The sequence below is a fragment of the Engraulis encrasicolus genome, chromosome 3 (genome assembly GCF_034702125.1).
Source record: "Engraulis encrasicolus isolate BLACKSEA-1 chromosome 3, IST_EnEncr_1.0, whole genome shotgun sequence".
Classification (NCBI taxonomy): domain Eukaryota; kingdom Metazoa; phylum Chordata; class Actinopteri; order Clupeiformes; family Engraulidae; genus Engraulis; species Engraulis encrasicolus.
In genome coordinates this window covers 37851863-37868579 of record NC_085859.1, presented here as the reverse complement: position 1 = coordinate 37868579, position 16717 = coordinate 37851863, and the positions used below count along the sequence as shown (strand labels likewise).

The 16717-nt window shown below is 43.9% G+C and overlaps 1 protein-coding gene across 3 annotated transcripts in view; it reads right to left on the bottom strand.

The window, feature by feature from the left end:
• Positions 1 to 2206: 2206 nt before the first annotated feature.
• Positions 2207 to 16717, bottom strand: part of adam9 (ADAM metallopeptidase domain 9) — a 77182-nt gene continuing 62671 nt past the window's right edge. For 2 of the 3 annotated variants that reach the window (XM_063195345.1, XM_063195344.1), the window contains exons 8-23: positions 16294 to 16365; positions 15591 to 15760; positions 14915 to 14996; positions 14329 to 14462; positions 13733 to 13904; positions 13041 to 13133; positions 11975 to 12170; positions 11289 to 11394; positions 10705 to 10888; positions 9706 to 9786; positions 9001 to 9106; positions 7993 to 8134; positions 6579 to 6654; positions 5635 to 5664; positions 4609 to 4676; positions 2207 to 3054 (exon numbers count right to left, since the gene is read on the bottom strand). In XM_063195345.1, the coding sequence (XP_063051415.1) occupies positions 2994 to 3054; positions 4609 to 4676; positions 5635 to 5664; positions 6579 to 6654; positions 7993 to 8134; positions 9001 to 9106; positions 9706 to 9786; positions 10705 to 10888; positions 11289 to 11394; positions 11975 to 12170; positions 13041 to 13133; positions 13733 to 13904; positions 14329 to 14462; positions 14915 to 14996; positions 15591 to 15760; positions 16294 to 16365 (1773 nt within the window). In that variant the 3' untranslated portion in view covers positions 2207 to 2993. The remainder of the gene's footprint in view (positions 3055 to 4608; positions 4677 to 5634; positions 5665 to 6578; positions 6655 to 7992; positions 8135 to 9000; positions 9107 to 9705; positions 9787 to 10704; positions 10889 to 11288; positions 11395 to 11974; positions 12171 to 13040; positions 13134 to 13732; positions 13905 to 14328; positions 14463 to 14914; positions 14997 to 15590; positions 15761 to 16293; positions 16366 to 16717) is intronic. The other variant, XM_063195346.1, reaches the window with a different exon arrangement.

The following is a 16717-nucleotide window of genomic DNA, read 5'->3' as shown; positions in this document are numbered from 1 at the left end:
TCCTATACTAAATGAAGGCATACAAGCCCAAAAACATCTTTAAAAAAAGGAAATATATGTAAATGGATGTGGGAAAAAGTTGCGTCAGTGACCAGCGTTGAGTGTTAGAAGGAACAATTGGTTCTTGGTCTTATTGGCCCATTTGGGCATGTATGCACTGTAGTATATCACCTCATCCTGTTATGCAGCCCTTGAAAACACAAAGGAGTAGTGAGTGTATTCGTTTATTTCCCTCTTCTCTCAACATTAAAATTCAACTGACATAAACCTGGTGTCAATGAAATGATAAAATAAATCAATGCAGTCTTTCAAGACTTGGATCAGGCCACAAGGCCTGCCTTCAAATTCATTCACAAGCTGCAAGATCACTACACCACAGACTTAAAAAAAACAGAGATGTCATCATTCATAATCATAATACAATGTACTGTCCTATTCTGCGTTTCCCATTTTCAAAAATGTACAGGACACCTTTCTGAACTCTGCAGGACATGAACGAAAGCGGACTCATAACAGCCAACAGTCTTTGAAACACTGTGGGGGGCAGGCAGGGGCAAGTGTGCCATTTGGAACATATTGAGGAGAGAGAGAGAGACAGAGAAAGAGAGAAAGAGAGAGACAGAAAGACACACACAGAGACAGAGAGACAGACAGAGAGAGCTGTGTACTGCTAGGATAAGTGTAGCACTATGACGCATTTGTGTGAGGCGAGGTGAAACCCCATGCTCATTGTGAAATCAAACAGTCTGCTGTAATCTTCATAAGCATGGAAATGGAGTCCCCAAGTCAAAATCAAAGAGTCAAAAGTTATAGGCAGGCGTAGTCTCACAGTAGACGTATTGAAAACAAAACTTTGAACCTAAGTATATCGTAGCTTCTGCATTTCGTAACCATGTCTACTTTTCTTGTGGTCTCCTCAATTATGAACGCGTCTTTCTCAGTAGGTGACGAGGTGATTAAGGTGGAGTTCTCTGTTGAGTAGTCAGTACTAAAAAAAAAAAAGAAGCACCAAAAACGAACACATGGGGGGCTATGGCAGTCCGCATATGGGCATTCATCTTCATCACATGGGTGTGTGTGTGTGTGTACATGGTTAAGTGATAAACCTGGCTATGCTAAGCTACAGGAAGTGATAAACCTGCTAATAGCCTGTGTCATTTACGTAGGTAGCCCCTTATGGCAAATGGGCCCGACGTTGGCCTATTCACTCTCCCCTCAAAACACTCAACTACATCATAATAACAACATTGCTATGATAATGCAGATAATCTTAAGTAACCCATTAACACTTGGTTGTTGCCATTTTGTAGACAATAAGGTTATCACAGAGGCTCCGCACTAACGCTAGGGACACATAGATGCGAATGTGGCCAAGCGACGCAAACTTCGCCATTCATTTCTATGAGGGAGGCGAAGGCAAGCGAACAGGAGAGAAGCCAATTCCGCCTGCCGTGGCCAATAATGTCAACAACAAACTATTTCATTGCATTTGATTCGCTGCGACGACTCATGACGGTTGAGCTGTCAGAATGGAACATTGAATTTCATCTCTCTTCGCTTTGCGCGGTTCGCCTGTATGTGTGCCTAGCATAAGGGGTTTAATGAGGACACCAGTAATTAGATGATTCACCACTTCCTAATGCCGTGTCCAGACCAAGAGCGAACTGAGCTGCCTGGTAGCGTGGGTAGCAGAAGTTTCGCCCTTAATTTTCTATATTCGCTCCAGACACAGCATTGACATGTTTGATTCAGCTAATCACATAACGGCTCTGGCTTGACAGCCTGGGACATTCGGAGATATGAACGTTCCGATTGGTTTTCGCCGAACAGCATCAGAGCGAATTCGCCTGCGATTAGATTTAGTTTAATCTTCAAAATTCGCTCTGGTAGCGCAAGAAGCTTCGCTCCTGGCGAATTCGCTTTGGTAGCGCAGGTCGCGTGCCCTCCATAGAGAAATAATGACTTCCGTCGCTTCGTTCGCTCCGTTCGCTCTTGGTCTGTACACGGCATTATGCTGTTCGGCGAAAACCAATCGGAACGTTCATATCTCCGAATGTCCCAGGCTGTCAAGCCAGAGCCGTTATGTGATTAGCTGCATCAAACATGTCAATGCTGCGTCTCGAGCGAATACAGCGTATTCAAGGCGAAACTTCTTCTGCTACCCACGCTACCAGGCAGCGTAGTTCGCTCTTGGTCTGGACACGGCATATCGGTTCACGTGGAAAACTAGTATCTTGAAATAACAAAGAAGTCTGCAGTCCACCAGCAGGTGCCGAAATCACATTCCACACAAGGATTAGAGAGGCTCATCATAAAACAAAAACAAAGCAGTGCTCATCATCACGACGACAAACAGTAAAGACAATTCAAGACCTATCCATACGTATGCCAACATGCCCTGCTCAATCTCAATCGCATGGCTTATATATTCTTTTTTTGTCGTTTATGTTGTTTCTGTACATTCCTATTGCGAGAACAGAGCCTGGTGAAGTGCAATCGGTAATAGTGGTCCTGTGTTGCCCATAATAATAATAAACACATTTTTTAAAAAACAAAAACAATAATGAAAACAATCTGCATGTTTCGCCATAGTGACTGTAGGTAGAGTCTTGTCCCGGCCAGAGGCCACCTCATTGGACGAGGGTTCATCATGTGGCTCGGCCATCATGTGTGCTCAGAGTCGTCATGCTGCTGCGAGGAGGTTTGTACTGGTTAAAGTGACAGCGTTGTGATTCCGGTGGGACGGGGTGAGCGTTTAACCCTGAAAGCCTTTTGTGACACTACTTCTTGCTGGAAGGTACTGTGCAGTAGGCCTTGGAGGAGTGTCAGAGGATGGGGGTCTGGGGCCAGCATGAGGAGGCCACTGGAGGAAGAGAGATCACTCTAAAAAAAACTCCTCCCATGTCCTGAAGCACTGTTTTTGGACAGCACGAGTTCCCATGATGCAGTGTGGTCCTCTGCAGTGGCGTGGCGTGGCATTGGCGTTGGTGTGGCTATACAGGGGGTGGAGGAGGAGGTCTCTGAGGCACTAGGTTAGCTGCAGCAGGAGAGGGCCTACAGGAAACACACACACAGGCAGACACACAGAAAGAGGCACGTTAACCTTTAAGAGTGTTGGTTTTTGAACATTCTAAAGAATGTGTTCTACAACAATGCAAAATTCTAAAATTCCAAATTGTATTGCGCCCAGAATTCTATAGAACTTTCACTGCCCGAACATTCCCGTCACACCGGTGTGACGGTACACTCAATGGGGATATATGATGCAAGAACACCACTGTAAAGAACTGCTTTACAAACAAAGATGACATTACAATACCTTACACAACCAACATCTTGAGTCATGTCATTTTTGTTTGTTCATGGTTTTCAACATTCAATTCTAACCTAAGCCTAAGGAATCTAGAGAAGCTATGTCTTGTCTGCAGAGGCTGTGGATGATGACGGTGATGGTGAACTAATGGCGTCTATTGAAAAAGGGCAACTGAAATCTTGGGATAACATGACATTACAATAGAATACACTGACGCCTTTAGTAACCTCCAGTCTAGACTAGAGTGGTTTAGTCTAAAGTAACTTCCAGTTATTAGAGAGTATTAGTTACAGCAGTGGTTCCCAAACTGTGTGACGCGGAGATACTGAAGGGGTTGGGGGGCAGACAAAAGGGACATTGCATAAAACAGTTAACAGCTAACAGCTAACACATTCCATCATTTGGTTAGCAACAGCATTCACTTGTATGGTTAATATTTGCTGTCTTGTGGATTTCTAGCAAACTGTTAATGTACAATCCAGCACCATTAACGGAGCAAAAAATGGCTGGGTAAAACAGGTCCAATTTGGGAACCACTGGGTTACAGCTATGGAGCAGTGTAGGGCCTCAAGGGCTCTTCAGCCATGGATGAAGGTGTAGGTAAATCACAAACATTCCTCTTTCTGCAACAATTGGTAACACTTTAAAATAACAGTTGCTAAAAAGCTTCATAAACTAATTTTGAACTCATTGAACTAATAATCAACATTATACTATTAAATACTATTTTAAAGAGACACTGTGTGAGATTTTTAGTTGTTTATTTCCAGAATTCATGCTGCCCATTCACTAATGTTACCTTTTTCATGAATACTTACCACCACCACCATCAAATTCTAAGTATTCATTTTGACTGGGAAAATAGCACTTTTCATACATGAAAAGGGGGATCTTCTCCATGGTCCGCCATTTTGAATTTTCAAAATAGCCATTTTTAGCTGCAAAAATGACTCTACTTGGGCCATACTAGAAAATATTTGTTCATTACTTAGAAAACTTTCATGTAAAGATCAAATTTGGCAAATGGCAGCCCAGTTTCAATGAACAGCATAGTTGCAGTACCCTTTTTGACCATTTCCTGCAGTGTCCCTTTAACACAATAGACACATTACGGCTTTGTTTGTAATTAGCTATATCAATAAAGTGTTAATAAAGGTTTTTAAGGGACTGTTATTCTAAAGTGCTACCCCAACCCTCTTATCCAAAGGCCACCTCCCTAACCATTGGGTCATGACTACCCAGGGGCCTTTGAGGAGCGAGGAGGAAAAAGGCAGTGCAGTGACTTGGGAACTTACTTGACAGGAGGCCGAGGTGGTCTCGGAGCATACGCTGGTGCAGAGGTGGTCCTACTCGTCTGGACGACCTGCATCACACACGTTTAAGCATCAACAAAACAGTTCAGGGAGAAGGCATAATGAACATATTGCCTCTATAGGTTCAGCAGGTCCCCATCACAGATTGCTGGCATGGAGGCCCAGACCCACAACAGTAATGTAAAGGGATATTTTTTACAAAACTTTTGGCATAAAAATGGCGTTTCCTGTCAAGTGCTAGAGTTGTAATGCAAGTTATAATGAAGATTTACAAACAGTTTTCCCAGAACAAGATCCCAAGAAGCGTTATTCAATTACATATCAAAAGGCATGTGAAAAGAAAAATATGAGCATGCCCCAGCCAGCAAAGTGGGGTTTCTAAAGAAATACTTCACTCATTCAAGTCAAACATGAATGACATGCACGGAGGGAAGGCCAGCCAAAAGAAAAGAAAAGAAATCGGCAAATATTTCTCTATGATGAATGATACCCTTAAATAATGCCATTGTTCTGAAATAAACTTTCAACAAAGCTAAGTAAGGAAACAAGGTGAAGTGGTGCACTGTAAATAGAATAACTTTAAAATGGTTTCAGTTCAGGGGAAATCGGCCAAAGAGATCAGTTCAGGGGAAATCAGCAAAAAAAAAAGTTCAGGAATTCAAAGCAGCCTTCCAGTCAACGACTCATTGATCAAACCAGACAAGACAGATACGTCACCACCACCTACACCAGAAATGCACGAAAGGAAAACAGCAGATAGTTCAGCACAGTTTGACACAGCCTGTAAGACCAGTTCTAGCCCCCGCCACCCACCAAGACAAACAAGGCGAAAACAGCAAAAGCAATACAGGAAAGCAATACAAGTAATAGACAAGACAGGGCTTGAGAGGGAAAAGTACAAGATTGCAATAAAAGCAGGACTTTGGTCAAAAACTACGGCAATGCTTAAATAAACAATAGGCCCATCAGGAAAGGGAGTGGGATATGTGATAGGGCTGGGAGATTTACCTCTTCTGGTGGCAATAACTGAGCTTGGTGCTTTTGAGCAGATGCAGGAGAGAGGAGAGAAGCTCAGTCAGACACTTACATACTACTAGTGAGTGTTACTGATTAGTTACTTATGCGTTATGGAGACACAAGACTGCTAGTGAGTGTTACTGTTGTGTTCTGCATGAAGCTACTGACTAGTACTAGTCCTTTATGGCCAGCATAGAGTAAATATTACATTATAAAAGTGATATAGAAGGATCATAGGCCTATCAACCCATTGATGCTGGATGCTGTGTATATGTTGCATTGACTTTGTAACCTGAAGCGACATAATGTAGACAGAGCATTCAGGCACATGAGATTTTACATTTTTAAATGAAAAATGTGGGTATGTTAGAGATGAATGAACACATTCTAATGCAATAAAAATGTGACTCATTTCATGTTCTTATGTGCCTTGGAGGCTGCGATATTTAGGTTTTTTATAGGCTGAGGGCACCTTTTCCCAAAAAGGGCTTAGGCATTTAGCATTGGATGTACCTTATGCTAAAATGGGTTAAGCCACAAAACACATGATGCCTTGAACACAATTAGCGGCAAAACGTGATTGGGTAAGAGACAGTGTTAGCCGAGATATCTAGTCCACATTTTGGTTAGTTCAATATTATTTCCTGAGCAAGACGTTTGTGAGTGAAAAGGTGAATGAATGTAGTGGGAGGTGTGCACTTTGAAAGTCAATCCACCCATCTGTCCGTGGATATCACTGAAAACATGTACCTATACATGCATGTGTGGGAATGTATGAATGTGTATGTGTGCGTGCGAGCATGTGTGTCTGTGCGTGCGTGCGTGTGCGTGTGCGTGTGCGTGTGTGTGTGTGTGTGTGTGTGTGTGTGTGTGTGTGTGTGTGTGTGTGTGTGTGTGTGTGTGTGTGTGTGTGTGTGTGTGTGTGTCAAACTCACCCCGTTTTTGACTATGTTTGGGTTTGGTCTCTGGGGGGGAGGGGCACGGTTGTTGTCCTGCGGCACTGGCTCAGCCCTAGGGGGGGGAGAGAGAGAGAGAGAGAGAGAGAGAGAGGGGGAGAGAGAGAGAGAGAGAGAGAGAGAGAGAGAGAGGAGGAGAGTGACAGAAAGTAGGATAGATAGAGAGAATAAAGAGAGAAGGGCAGAGCAAATAGAAAAAGGAAGAGAGAGGAAGAGAGGGAGAGAGTGGGGCAAAATGTAAGCCAACTCAAATCTGTGTGTGACAGGTCTGCTTTGCTAGTCAAACCATAGCCTTTCTACCTATAGCCGTCCCACAGGCTATTCGCCCCATTATACAAAATTTGGCCGCAGTTCAATGGATTTGCATTAGGGGCGCTGTTCAGACAGAGCAGATTGGGGTTCCCCTATTGGGCTGGGGCTAATGGCCCACAATAAGTCCTCCCTAGCAACTGAAACCTGGACATATTACGGTCGTCTCTGACTGCAAATTAAACATTAAAATTTAAAACACAGTAACCTAGGAGTTATATCCGTCTAGTTTCTTACAGCTTCGACATTTGTGAGTCAGTCTTCACTAGCTTCTAGCTAAGGAAATGACGACATCCAATTGGTGAATGGGGAACTAAACCGGATGCTAACGTCGGCGAGACGTAGCCTAGCCACAAGCTAACTGACAAACGTGAGGCCAACAACTCGGCCGATCGTGATGTACGCCACAAATAGACCAATCGACCTCATATTTAGACACTACAATGTTGATTTCTGCCTTCGATTTTCATCAGTTACGAAATCTAGCGTCGGATTAACACATTATTAAGGTAATAAAAGCGAGTTGTCGCCATGTTTGTTTTCCAGAATCACCCGGGTACAGAGCTCACGTGCAGCATTCTGGGTAATTGAGTTTCACGTTATTCATGCACAAAATGCGTGTTTTTAAAAAAATGCAATGACTTTAAAAAATCAAACCAAATGCCATTTGGAAGGGCAATTTACACTTCCTTTAGGAAAAATAAAATGAAAACCGGTGACCTTCCATATCGGACACATCGTCCGTCTATTGTGGAGCTTCATAGGACCCCCATTCATTCTGACGGCTCTCCTCTGCTTGAACATCGCCGCCCCGTGGACAGTACCACCCGGAAGAAGCTGCCAGTTTGGCCTCTCCTCTATAAATCCTCTCTGGTCAAACCTCTGTACACTCTGTGCCCTTCAATGACCTCTAAAAACACTGTTGTGTGACCTCAGTGAGCCCTCAGCCGCCCTTCTCTGCATCAGTGACATCACTTCTTTTTCTCTCTTTCTAGATCACTTCCTTTCCTCTCTTTCTGTATCAGTGATGTCACTTTCTTTCCCCTCTCTGAATCAGTGACGTCTCTCTCGTCTGGGTACTCACTCGTAGCCCCTCGAGCGTTTCCTGCGGCGGAAGCGTTGTCGCAGCTCGTTGCGTCTGAAGAAGACGTAGAGGCCCAGCAGCAGCAGGGGCAGCACCAGGAAGAAGAAGACCAGCAGGCCGTCCCTCGTGGACGTGTCCTTATCTGGACCCAGACAGACAACACATTTCATTACATTACATTGCATTCGGCAGACGCCTTATAACCAAAGCGGTTTTCAAAAAGAGGACATAATCATAGTCAACATCATTAGCAAATACAAAGTGGACAGGGAAAATACAGAACAACAAGTGCAGATGGAAAGAAGGGCTATTACTATTATTTCTTTATTTATTTTTAGTACACACACACACACACACACACACACACACACACACACACACACACACACACACACACACACACACACACACACACACACACACACACACACACACACACACACACACACACACACACACACACACACACACACACACACACACACACACACGTAACCCATTCACTAATGTTACCTTTTTCATCAATACTAGTATTCATTATGACTGGGAAAATTGCACTTTGCATACATGAACTGTACTGTGGCCATACAAGCAAATATTAGTTTATTTATTACTTTGTAAGTATTCATGAAAAGATCTAATTTGGCAATAGGCAGCGCAGTTTCAATGAGCCGCATAGTTGCAGTACCTACTCTGGCCACATCCTACACTGTTCCTCTCTGAGGACATTTTGCACAGTCAGTAGTAAAAGAAAGAAAGCTCCCACACACTGTTCACATTTGCATGGTGTGCTGCAACGTTTTGGTCTACTGACCTTCAAGCAATTTGCTTGAGTTGAATTGCTTGAAGAAGGTCAGTAGACCGAAACGTTGCAGTAAACCATGCAAATGTGAACAGTGTGCGGGAGCTTTCTTTCTTTAACGGTGGTGACCTGGCTGCTGGTTGAGCAGATGACTGGTGGCTGTGTGTCTGTGTGCTTCAGTGCCTCTGAGGTCGCGTTGTGCTTACCGTCCCATGTGGGGCCACTGTCCGTGCTGCCCCCGTAGCCCTGATCTGCGCAGAATGGAGGCGCCCAGCCATACTCACAGTGGCAGTTCTTATTGCTGTTGCAGACCTGTTCACGCGCATGCATCCATGCACCCACACACACACAGACGCACGTACACACACAGACGCACGCACGCATACAGACGAACGCACACACACACACACACACACACAGACGCACACACACACACAGACGCACACACACACACAGACGCACACACACACACACACACACACACACACACACACACACACACACACACACACACACACACACACACACACACACACACACACACACACACACACACACACACACACACACACACACAGACACACACACACACACATGCAGACACACACACACACACACACACACACACACACTTTAGGTTCCTCATAATTTGAACGCGGCTGGTTGATCTTTTTTGTGCGCATAAAATCAGATGACCACATACAGTAGAAGTGTAGTTGTCTTGGGGGCGCTGTGACGCAGCGTGCTAAGCCCCCCACATTTGGGCTTACATTGCCCACAGGGCTTACATTTTCCGGCCCTGCCCCATCTCTCTCTCCCAGTCATTTCTTGTCTACTCTCACACTGTCCTGTTATAATAAAGCCCAAAAAGCCACAAAAAAACCCACTTTAAAAAAGTGTAGTTGTCTTACCCCATGACCATGGCATTTGGTCTCCATGTTACAGTCATAGTTCAGCTCTGCAGCATCTTTGCACTCGTAGTTCAAGCAAACCTGATGGGGGAAAAACATGCGAGGTAGATGTATACAAGACTTGACTTACAGATTCTCAATAAGTATTATATGATATCATCATAGTGCCAGCTTTGCCTTTACAGTGTGCACTGTATGTGGGTGAATTAGTTTCTTATTGGGGCTCAGACTTTAGGTGGTACAAGCACAGCTAATGCCCATAAATTAATTAGTAATTGGTTATGGATGTACTGCTCTGAATATCCTTCTTGGATAACTCCATAGTCTCTAAGGGGTTAAAAACAAAACAAAAATCATGTAATCCATACAACAGTGGCATTAGCTGAGGTTGCACCCCCCTGACATGTGGTACTACTAAAACTGCATTGACCCATGTGTCATGTGTCAGTGGTGCTTGTCCATTTCATTTTGTCATTGTCATTGTACATTGTACATTGTCATTCACGTCCCAGTGTGGTGCGGCCCTCTCATATCCATGCATTTTAAGCAGTGCTTGTGTGATAAGAGTGGCTTGGTGTGTTTAAAGGTGCATGGTGTAGGATGTGGCCAGAGTAGGTACTGCAACTATGCTGATCATGGAAACTATGCTGCCTATTGTCAATTATGATCTTTTCATAAATATTTATTTACAAAGTAATGAACTAATATTTACTAGTATGGCCAAAGTACAGTCATTTTTGCAGCTAAAAAGGTTTATTTCTGGAAATTCAAAATGGCGGACCATGGAGAAGATCCCCTTTTTCATGTATGAGAAGTGCAATTTTTCCAGTCATGATGAATACTTAGAATTTGATGGTGGTGGTAAGTATTAATGAAAAATGTAACATACTGTAAGTGAAAGGGTAGAATAAATTCTGAAAATAAACAACTAAAAATATTACACAGTGCACCTTTAACGCATGTTCTTTTTGCAGTGGTCAGTGACGCCACTTAGCTCACCTTGTTCTCGCCACACTTGGTGCCCTCGCCCACCATGCCCGGGTCAGGAACGTCGGGCCCGAGCATGAAGTCCACCCCCCAGCACTTGGTACTGCCAATGGGCGTCTGGATGAAGGACGGGTTGATGCCAAACACCGTGCCCGAGTTCACGTTCTCACACTGCAGCTTGCCACACTTGGCGTTCCTACCAGAATACAATACATTACATGACATAACGTTATATTACCGTTAACTACATACATTTACTGTAAACTACATACACATTCTCTCATTGCATTTGCCATTCCTATAGGAGACCATTGTATCACATTACATGTTATTACATTACCGTAAACTACCTAATACTGTACCACATTTCACTAATATATTAAATTTCACATTGCATTTCAATACATCACATTACTGTACACTACCTAACATCACACTACATGACATGACATTACATTACAGTACAAACTACGTACATTTACACGTCAATACACGCATCAGCATCATGCATCAGCAGTTTTCACTTGCCTGTGCTGAAATGGGCAGAGTGAAACGGGCTATTTCTAGTTATTAGTTCTTTCTAGTGTTAGTCTGACCTGGTCTCACATCTTCTGTAACCTCTGTCGTGGTAGCCACAGTTTCCAAAGCGGTCGCCTTTAGAGTTGACAAACTCGAAACAAGCGTCTGGAGCTGACTTTGCCTCTGTGGAAATAATACCAACATGGCATACAGTTAGAGCTGGAGAGGAAAGTGTGGACAGCAGATGGCGCCATATCCCAGCTATAGCTCAATATAAACATTCATAACCCACTGATATGATGTTCATTATTGACACAAGTATCAACAAATGTTATGCAAAATGTAAATATAGACAATCAACATGATGCAGAAGCAAATTAGTTTTTCTTTGCATGACAGTGTGCGCACATCCACAAAAACAATAATCTACATACCAGATAACGGTAGATAGTGTGTGTGTGTGTGTGTGTGTGTGTGTGTGTGTGTGTGTGTGTGTGTGTGTGTGTGTGTGTGTGTGTGTGTGTGTGTGTGTGTGTGTGTGTGTGAGAGAGAGAGAGAGAGAGAGAGAGAGAGAGAGAGAGAGAGAGAGAGAGAGAGAGAGAGAGAGAGAGAGAGAGAGAGAGAGAGAGAGAGAGAGAGAGAGAGAGACAGATATCTCCACGTTGGGTATAAGCTCCAAAAAATATCTTCGATGATATGCTGTTCCCATTGCTTGAGTAAGATGTCACCGGAGGATAAAAACGTTGCCGTTTTCTTAACTCACTTGGTCCAAACAGGGCCTGGCACTGCCCCTCGTAGTGTTGGCATTGGCCGTTGTAGCAGTAGGCTTTGCCGTTGCGGCACAGGTGCCCGTTCTGCACGTAGACGTCCTGCTGGCACACGGGGGAGGAGCCATTGCAGTACTCGGGGAGGTCGCACTCATCTGAACGGGAACGACACTCGTAGCCACCCGGCAGGAACTAGAAGAGAGAGAGAGAGATGGACACAAAGGCAGGAAGGAAGATGGATAGAAAAGAACAAGTGAGACAAGACGACAAATAAAAGAGTTAGGTGTTTGGATATTGGTATTTGGATTTGGACACTCGTAGCCACCCGGCAGGAACTAGAGCAGAGAGAGAGAGAGAGATGGACAGACAGGCAGGAGGGAAGATGGATAGAAAGGAACAAGTGACACAAGAAGACAAATAAAAGAGTTGGGATATTGGTATTGGTATTTGGACACTCGTAGCCACCCGGCAGGAACTAGAGGAGAGAGAGAGATGGACACACAGACAGGAGGGAAGATGTTTGGATAGAGAAGAACAAGTGAAAAAAGAGGACAAATAAAAGAGTTGGGTATTTTGCACTCATCAGACATGGCACGACACTCGTCAGAGCCACGCGACAGGAACTAGAGGAGATACAGTAGACGGGGAAGATGGATAACAGTGACATGTTATAGCAACTAGATGAAGAAAGGCAACAGGACAAAGGGTTGGGCATTTAGGTACAATACAACAAAGACAATAAATGAGGTGGGGAACACAAAGAGTCAGATCGAGGAAGAAAAGACTATGAAGAGAAGAGAAGAGAAGAGAAGAGAAGAGAAGAGAAGAGAAGAGAAGAGAAGAGAAGAGAAGAGAAGAGAAGAGAAGAGAAGACAATGTGGGAGAAGATATAGATAGATAGATAGATAGATAGATAGATAGATAGATAGATAGATAGATAGATAGATAGATAGATAGATAGATAGATAGATAGATAGATAGATAGGTAGATAGGTAGATAGGTAGATAGGTAAGGGAAGATGAGGATGCCATAACACATGCGGAGAGCTTGTGGTTCCTGACCTTGCAGTTCTTGCAGCACTCTCCATAGGCACACTGGGCCCAGGACCTGAGCTTACACGTCTTGGGCTCACAGCAGGGGTCCTTCTGGCACTCCTGAGGAGAGGAGAGACGAGAGAGGAGAGAGGAGAGAGGAGAGAGGAAAAGAGGAAAAGAGTAGAGAAGAGAGAGGAAAAGAGGAGAGGAGAGATGATAGGAAAAACGAAGAGGAGACATGAGAGAGGAGAGATGAGATGTGAAGAGGAGGGGACAAAAGAGAGGAGAGACAAGCGGTCAGAGATGTCTGCCTTGTTTTTCCACAAACAATTTAGTAAGGGCAGCTATAACATGCTGCCCACTTTTACACTCTCTCTCTCTCTCTCTCTCTCTCTCTCTCACACACACACACACACACACACACACACACACACAAATGAAAACAGAGACACGGAAATACAGACAGCCATGCAGATAGACAGACAGCCATGCAGATAGACAGAGAGACAGACAGACAGAGAGACAGATAGACAGAGAGACACACACACGCACACACACGCGCGCTCGCGCAAACACACACACACACACACACACACACACACACACACACACACACACACACACACACACACACACACACACACACACACACACACACACACACACACACACACACACACACACGCACACACACCTCACCAATCCACCACCGTACTCACCTGTTCGGAGCCGCAGTCACACTCCTCTCCCAGGTCCACCAGCTTGTTTCCGCAGTAGGGGGTGGTGTAGGCCTCGTCCGGACGCGGCACGTTCAGCAGGCAGCTGCGGCCCATACGCAGAGTCATCTTCTCAAAGTCATCCGCACTGCAGCTGCTGAAGTTGGTGGCACCACTGCACACGTACGCACGGCATCAGGGAGGACAGGGGAAATAGGGACAGAATCACAACAGGAGAGTACAGAAAAAATACCGTGATTTCTGAACCCTTCCAAAGTTAACACATTACCATTATGTGGTTTTAAAGGGAATTTCATCATGATCATGCTTTCTTTGGATTTTTTGAGCTCTGAAAACATTGCATCATTTCGGTTATTTTGATTATTTGTAGCTTTCTGCAAATAAATGTTCTAAATGGCAATATTTGAATTCCAGATTCGGAGGAAATGTTGTCAGTAGTTTATAGAATGTCAAACATGTCAATAAGTAGTAAGACCAAAAAAATAATTTCGAGGTGGTCTCTCAATTTTTGCCAGAGCTGTATATATACACATAAAAGCCACACACACACACACAAAGCTCTAGGCCGAGAGGCTCACCTGGCTCCGGAGCCCATGATGCAGCTCTTGGCTGGACAGTTACACTGGCGATCATCGTCATGGTTCATGCCCAGGTTGTGGCCCAGCTCGTGAGCTACGATCGAGGCAAAGGGCGCCACCTGGTGGTTGGAAAACTGTACAGCAGACAGAGTAACCATTGATTACATTACATTACATTTGGCAGACGTTGTTTGTTTATGTTCAAGTTCAATACAAGTTCAAGAGTTTATTTGCCATGTCAACAAAGTTGATAGGATTTTTTGTAGCATATCTAATCAAATACAAACAATGGACAAGACACACAGCTGCAAAGCACATACAATGACATAAACAGTAAACAGAGAGGGTCCTAGAAGACATTGGACAGCAGTTAAATGCACGATATAGCTAGATAAATATTGACAGTCCTGAGGCACTGAAGCGGATAGATAATACTATTTTACATTGCTCTATGACTTAAAATGACCCCTATATTATTCGTCCGAAGATAAAAATTAACTTTATAAGATTATTAAGATAAACATTATTCCAAGGGGGTGTGGGAGGGCGGACATTTTTTCCACAGTATTGTTTTGATTTGACTTACTGAGTTGATGCCCCCTCCATGGTTACTGGAACACACAGCACTGATGAAGGCCATGCCCACTGTAGCCCCGAAACCCTTTTTACTGGAAGAGAGGAGAAGACGACAGATCAACAGGATTCCCAGAGACGTGACATTGTCAAAGTTTAAACGATGTGGGGACGAGGAAAACAAGTGAAAACAACAAAAATAGACAACAATTGCCACTCACAAGGATTCACTCATTGACATTAATTAATTCAAGTCATTTCAACTGAATATGAGCCGTTAAAGTGGCACCTCATTCAAATGTCACACGTGACATGATGAATGATATTATTCTATATTAGTCGTATCGTACAGCATGAGCTGGGTGCTGTGATGGAAATATTTAATATTTTGAAATGATATACACTGTACTACATATTAGTGATATCGTACAGCATAAGCTGTGCACTGTAATAGTGCTGTAATGATACAGTATGTTAGTGATATCGTACACTATGAGCTGTAATAGTGCTGTAATTATACAGTATGTTAGTGATATCGTATAATATGAGCTGTGCGCTGTAATGATACAGTATGTTAGTGATATCGTACAGTATGAGCTGTGTGCTGTAATGATACAGTATATTAGTGATATCGTACAGGATGAGCTGTAATAGTGCTGTAATGATACAGTATGTTAGTGATATCGTACAGTATGAGCTGTGCACTGTCGTGGCGTATACGTGGCAGCAGCTCCTTCTTCCTCCAGTCCACGAAGCGTCCCAGCACGTCCCCCGCACTGCCGTCCAGGCTGATAGGGTTGGCCTGGGTCCAGATCTCCAGACCCACCAGCACCACACGGATATTCAACTGCTGATACATCTACAGAGAGGAGGAGGAGGAAGAGGAGGAGGAGGAGGAGGAGGAGGAGGAGGAGCAGGGGGAGGGGAGGGAGAGAAGGGAGGTGAGAGAGAAAAGGGGGTGGGGAGAGCAAGAGAGAGTGAAAGTAAAAGGGAGAGAGTGATTTACAGTAAATGCTACTGCATTTAACATGTATGATAATCATTTTTTATTATGGAATAAATCAAAAGGCCGGACATTTACACAACAGCAATTACAGCAATCTCTAAACCTTCACTCAGATTCGAGAGAGAGAGAGAGAGAGAGAGAGAGAGAGAGAGAGAGAGAGAGAGAGAGAGAGAGAGAGAGAGAGAGAGAGAGAGAGAGAGAGAGAGAGAGAGAGAGAGAGAGAGAGAAGGAATAATAGAAATAAGGATTTAAATGATGGCGGAGGATAGATACAGTTCATTACTGGGTGGGTCTATCAAATTAAAGCTGACACAAAAATGCACAGAGACACACAAATACAGACATACATGTGCATTCAAACACACACATAACTTGCTATCACTTACACTGTCAAGGTGGTTGGCGAGTTGGACCATCTCCTCTCGAACATAGGTGTCGTTCCTGTTATTATAATTAAACTGTGGGAGGAAAAAACACACAAGCATTAGGAGAACAGACAGGGGAAAGATCGGGTATGCATACAGTGAAATAGATGGCTTTGCGCTCTGGAAAAATTACCCATAAAGGCAAAGTGCAGGGGATGCACAATGTTGCACTGCGCTAATATGTCATACCATTTGCTGTATAGGCAGACGGGCACATGGAGACCCAGATTCGAATCCAGACTGAGCCATATCCCAACACTGCCTCATCTCTTTCTCCTAACCATTTCCTGTCTTCTCTCTACCTTTCTTCATCACATGGCATTACATTGCATTTGGCTGACGCTTTTTTACCAAAGCCACTTACAATCGAGGACATAATCATAGT